General features: G+C 38.0%; 1 protein-coding gene across 1 annotated transcript in view; it reads right to left on the bottom strand.

Moving 5' to 3' along the window:
• Window positions 1-4,977, bottom strand: part of LOC111956160 (BOLA class I histocompatibility antigen, alpha chain BL3-7) — a 149,405-nt gene extending 144,428 nt beyond the window's left edge. The window contains exons 1-2 of the mRNA XM_023976610.2: window positions 4,852-4,977; window positions 1,311-1,577 (exon numbers count right to left, since the gene is read on the bottom strand). Of these exons, the coding sequence (XP_023832378.1) occupies window positions 1,311-1,577; window positions 4,852-4,921 (337 nt within the window). The 5' untranslated portion in view covers window positions 4,922-4,977. The remainder of the gene's footprint in view (window positions 1-1,310; window positions 1,578-4,851) is intronic.
• Between the last annotated feature and the right edge of the window lie 1,519 nt (window positions 4,978-6,496).

Below are 6,496 nucleotides of genomic sequence, written 5' to 3'. Positions count from 1 at the left end.
CATATATGACTCTTTTATTACTCTCAGGTGATGCCATCTATTTTGTGATGCACCGTCCCTCTGCAGCAATGCACCCCCACAACATGATGTGCCCCCCCGTGCTTCACGGTTTGGGATGGTGTTCTTCGGGCTTGCAAGCTCCCCCTTTTTCCTAAAACACCAACGATGGTCATTATGGCCAAACAGTTCTATTTTTGTTCATCAGACCAGAGGAATTTCTCCAAAAGAGACATCTTTGTCCCCATGTGCAGTTGAAACTGTAGTCTGCTGTTTTATGGCGGTTTTGGAGCAGTGGCTTCTTCCTTGCTCGGCCGCCGTTCCAGGTTATGTCGATATAGGACTCGTTTTAGTGTGGATGTAGATATTTTATACCTGTTTCTTTCCAGCATCTTACAAGGTCCTTCCTTGCTGTTGTTCTGGATTGATTTGCACTTTTCGCACAAAGTACGTTTCATTCTATGAGACAGAACGCCTGTCCTTCCTGAGCTCGGTATGAAGCCTGTGTCCATGGTGTTATTCACTTGCGTAGTTTTTGTGTACAGCATGAACGTACGCATACGCTGTCACGGCTAGTTTTGGAGACAGGTACACCTCCAATTGCCTTAATTTATGTCAATTAGCCTATCAGAAGCTTCTAAAGCCATGACATCATTTTCTGGAATTTTCCAAGCTGTTTAAAGGRACAGTCAACTTAGTGTATGTAAACTTCTGACCCACTGGAATTGTGATACAGTGAATTATAAGTGAAATAATCTTTCTGTAAGCAATTGTTGGAAAAATTACTTGTGTCATGCACAAAATAGATGTCCTAACCGACGTGCCAAAACTAGAGTTTGTTAACAAGAAATTTGTGGAGTGGTTGAGAAAAGAGTTTTAATTAAGTGCATGTAAAATTCCGACTTCAACTGTAGGTATGCACGTTATATAGGTATGCAAGCTTTGACATCAGTTTTGCACATTGGCGTTAAACTAGACATCGGGCCAATGCCGATGTTGGCATTTTTAGCTAATATCGTCCGATTCCCATATGCTCACCGATATATCGTGCATCCCTTTTAATTAGATAAATAACAGTCTTCAGATGAATGTTGAAGTCAAGTCACGACAGTGGTAAGTGTGTGGAGGAAACAGAAACTGAACGGGAGGGGCAGATCTGTACATCCCTGATATTCTAGATCTGTAACTTTAGTGATCATTTCTCAAATCCTGTGTAATAATTGTCTCTCATAATAAGGAAGTGCCCAATTTGATAGTTTAGAAGCACAAACACAAGTGCAACTGATCAGATGAAGTAAAGTTGAAGGACTTACCTCCACTTTGGTTGAAACGCTGCTTTGCAATATCGATGTTGGCTTTGAAATTTGGCTGATTACCCATGAAACTCTCTGTCACTGTCTCCCAGTACCGAGGCAGTGTTTCTGTCGCCTTGTTCATCCAGTCCTGTTTTGGCACCGCTCTCTGGCTGTTGCTGTCATAGTAAACCGTCTGAACACCATCCACCATTGACAGAGCCACAAACTCTGGGAAGTTGGGAATTTCAGATGATGCGGTGTAGAAATAGTTCAGGGAGTGAGTCACTGGAGGAAAAAAGTAAATGTTAATGTTGAATTCTGAACAGACAATCATTTTTCAAACTCATATAGGCTAAACAGAGGTTTACATTTTCTCTATATTCACTTTTTAGTTTCCTCCACACTACTGTTTAATGAACTGTATGTTGATTAAATATTACTTGGAACACTTTTCCTTTTTACCAAAATACTGTAGGTCTTATTGTTATACTGCAGGACATTTATAAGGAAAGTTGCTAAGACAGCATGTAACCCCCTAGATATTACACATGTTGTGTATCAGACATGGAGAACCAATAATGTTTCATCAAGATAATTATCTGGAATCAGTGTCTGATATATAGATGGAGACACTAAACATTAAGAAAAGTATTCTGAAATGAAACAATATGATATTCCCAAGCAGATATTTCTGTGGATTCATTACCTGTGATATACACAAGTGAAAGCATGGTATCCTTCCAAATGTACAGTATGTGTTCATGTTTGGAATTAATGTGTCAGAGAAGTACACTGATAATAACTCAAGTCCAAGAGCACTGTCAAGACTAATAGATAAAATGGCTCTACTTTTTAGCACCTTTACATTTGACCTTATACTGTATTTATCCCGATATGAACTATCAAGTGATTTATACTATTTGATTCAGTGCAGACTAAGCTAAAGGTAATAGGGCATCAAAATATACTTTTATGCGGTCAATTCTGTTTCTCAAAGGTGGCAGAATTTACTGTTTAGCATCTTTTCTGAATATGTCAGCAGCACCCCAGTGTTGTCACTGAGCAAGCTATAGGCCTATGTGAGTAAGACTTTAAAACAGGTTAACACTCGCTAGGCCGCTGGGCCAGACGGAATACCAGGGCACATTCTCAGAGCATGCGCAGACCATCTGGCAAGTGTCTTCATGGACATTTTCAACCTCTCTCAACCTTGTCCCAGTCTGTAATCCCAACATGTTTCAAGCTGACCACCATTGTCCCTGTTCCCAAGAACTCCAAGGTAACCTGCATAAATGACTATGGTCCCATAGCACTCACATCTGTAATCATGAAGTGCTTTGAAAGGCTGGTCATCAGTACATCACTTGGGCCAAGCTCCCTGCCATCCAGGACCTCTATATCAAACTGTGGCAGCAGAAGTTCCAAAAAATTGATAAAGACTCCAGCCACCCAAGCCATATACTGATCTCTCTGCTACACTCCAGTAAGCGGTACCGGAGCATCGGGTCTCTGAACAACAGGCTCCGAGACAGCTTCTACTCCCAAGTCATAAAACTGCTAAATAGTTAATCAAATGCTTGCCTGGACTGCATTGACCCTATTTTGTACTGACAATATGCACACTCACAAGACTATACCTCCCACCCCTCACTTACACTGACACTCTCACACAACCCCCCCCAACACACTCACACTATACATACGCATACACATAACACACACACTGACGCCGCACACACCTACCAGACCAGGGATCACTATAGTAACATCCCCCCACTCATTATGAAAATATATTTGTTAGTCATTTTGAAGCTGCAAAAGTGGTCTACTCTAATGTTGAGGTGATTTCATGTTCCACATGTATTTAATTCTAGGCTATAGGCTATAATTCAATTCATATATAAGAGCCCTCCAAACCATGTGCTTATGATCATATATTTAGACTAATTCAACTAACTGTTGTAGTTTTTTGGTTCTTCATCAAATATTTGGCAGCCATCAAATACATATATTGTTTTATTTTAAAATAACTTATATTGAATATATTCAAAAAACTTTCAAATATTATTTGTTTTTCTGAGACCTGTATTTGAATATCAAAGAAAATAGTTGACTTAAAGTTGAAACTATAGAAACTATATTTGAGTACCTTGAGTATTTGAAAAGTTGTTTTTTTACTAACTAAACAAACTATTTTCTGCCCAGGTTTGACACATACACACACACTTTCATGCTCATCATATATGCTGCTGTTACTCTGTTATTTTTTCTTACTCTTTTATTATCTATATCTTGATGTCTAGTCACTTTACCCTGCCTTCATGTACATAACTACCTCAACTATCTTGTACCTCTCTGTACATTGGTACTTATGTACATTGGTACATATGTACATTGGTACATACATCTGTATATTGGTGCATATGGTACTTGTACTCCCGGTATATAGACTTGTTCTAGTGTATTTTATTACTCTCGTGTTATTATTTGAAACGTTATCTAACTTGTGTTATTATTTAAATGTTAATCTAACTTTGCATTGTTGGAAAAGAGCTCATCATTAAGCATTTCATGGTACATCTGTTGTATTCGCTGCATGTCACAAATTATATTTGATTTGATAGGCAAAGGGACGCTTGCGCCTGCAAGAGACAGTAGAGTAGCTTTGTTTTTGATATTTCTGGTATTATACTGACACCTTGAGGATGCTACTGCAAGATAACATGCCCCCCAAAAATTATTGCAAACCAAATGGATGTACTTTCATAATATTACATTTTAGGTTACATCGCCTGGAACTGAAAATACTGTAACTTAAAAAGAGTGGAATTGCAGTACACATTCCCAGACAATGATTGCACCCCTCATAGGCTTATTACGATACGATTTAATGAAAAAAGTGACATCATTCATGTGAACACTTTCTCTAGTAACGTTACCAACACACAATAATCTGATCAAGTTGGTGTGGGAACTGTAATATCGATGCAACTAGGCAGGGCAACTAAAGGACAGTAAATCTTCAATTTTGTACATTCCAGTACATTATAGTATAGGACTACAAAAACATATAGCTATGTAACTAAATTCAACACTATTCAACAAAGAAGCCCATAGTGAAACGAAAAGTATATGTGGCAGACCCAACAGTGATTTTGAATATTCCAAAACACCTAAAGAAATATAAAAAAAATCAAAATAATGACCATATTGCAAATCCATTAATCTAAGAATGAAAAGCATAGACCTAGGCTGTAGCATGTCTCTGCATCCAGTACGAATGAAGTTAGAGGTAGTTTTGCGAGCCAATTAACGCAATGACTATCTGTTGCCATAGACTGCCAGTCATTGGGCTAACGCTAGTTAGCAACTTCCTTCAAACTGCATGCAGATACATAAAAATGATATCTACGAGTTCATCTGATTCTAAGAAAGTAGATAAAGGATTTCATTCCCAAAATCCGGTAGAATACATTTAAGCATAGGCCTTAAATAAATGACCTACATAAACGGAATATATATATATTTTTGTAAATTTAAAATAAAACGTTATACTGACCAGCAGATGCTGTATGAAGAAGGCCTATTCCCAGCACTAGCAAGACAAAACCCTTCATGTTGACGTTCATCAGCTTCTCTCTAACAACGTTAATCTATTGAGCCGTAAAGCAAGAATGAGAAGAAATGTATTGCGCATGAAGTTATGCGCTTGTATATTGTTTTTTGAGCCTATGAGAATTTAGCCAGCTCAAGCATCATTAGAATCCGGTTGGAACTAAGCAGCAAAGGTTGACTTACGAAACTGAAAGTAGGTTGTGTGTTGTCAGTCAACCATTAGGACCAAAATAGTGCTCTCATTGGGCCTGGCGCTGGGGGTCTAGATATTTTCACTACTACTGTAATTTTAATGGTTTATTGCAACTCATGATAATGTATGTCTCGAGAGAGTGTGTTCAGAATCAAATATATATAGTGAAAAACTAAAGGTCTTCTTTCTCATTGACTATAAATAAAAAATAATTTGTCATAGCAGAGTGTTTGATTACACAGTATACGTTCAATGTAATTTTACTGAAATTACGCAATCATCGATAATCCAGTGCATATAGGACATCAAAGATTTCTGTCAACTTTTAACATTACCTCACATGCCCCTTGAAATGGAGTCTTTAGCGAGGGATGCAGATCAGTTTTCATTGTCAGTCATCAGCACTAGAGCTTGTTCTGTTAGTGCTGTATCTCTCTGTTACACTGAGATCATGTAACTAAACAGAGCAGCGTCCCAAACAGTATCACTCCTAACTCTGGTATGAGTTTGTAGATTTCAGTATCAATGTGTCATGAAAACATGCCATATATTTGTTGCAGGGGCAAATGAGGACTTAAAAGACAGGCAGACACACATGAGATTGAGAAGCAATACAAAATCCTGAATGTCAGACAAGCTAACTTACTGAAAACTGTATTCTGAAACAGACAAAATGTTGGATGACAGTCATAATGTAATTATGCCAAGACACCCTTGGATTTGATGCAGAAACATACAGTAAGAGACCGCCTAATCGACTCAGTGAGAAGTCCTAGCCGTTTTTACAATTACCTTGTATTATTTATGACTAGACTTATAAATGGGAAGACTTTGACTCGATCATTGACAGGTTCTTGTAGATGTATTTCCCCACCTCTGAAATGTGACATGTCCTTCTTTGGCAAACAGTATGTCAGATGTATTAGGATAAAGGAAAAAGGAAAATCTCAGTGTCTCTGTGACAATTGAGAAAAAACTGACAATAAATCCTTTTAAGACAAGCCAGTCTAGATACTGCAAGTATAGGCCTATATTGTGGTAGGCCTATATACAGGGAGGTCTGGCAGCAACCAACTGCTGTAGGCCTAGTTCATTACAATAGTCTTGACTCAAATCAATAACATGCTTTGATGTTAAGGAGGAAGAATCTATGCCTATTGCCTACAGTATTCTCAATGGGCTTTGTGTGGTTTGGAAGGATGGAACTTTAAAGCTATCTCGGGCTAAGGTATATGGAGGTTTATTTGGCATACTGGATGTGACCCATTGAAGTAGGTGCATTGTGCTAGATCTAGCTCAATTTGATAGGAAATGGTTTTATATCATCACATTGAAAAACACAGCAATAAAATAATACAGCATAGAAATGCAATGGAAAGTACCTTTTACATACAGT

Source organism: Salvelinus sp. IW2-2015, linkage group LG31 (genome assembly GCF_002910315.2).
Source record: "Salvelinus sp. IW2-2015 linkage group LG31, ASM291031v2, whole genome shotgun sequence".
Classification (NCBI taxonomy): Eukaryota; Metazoa; Chordata; class Actinopteri; order Salmoniformes; family Salmonidae; genus Salvelinus; species Salvelinus sp. IW2-2015.
The sequence above is the reverse complement of the archived record's forward strand: the minus strand, read 5'-3'. Positions and strand labels throughout refer to the sequence as shown.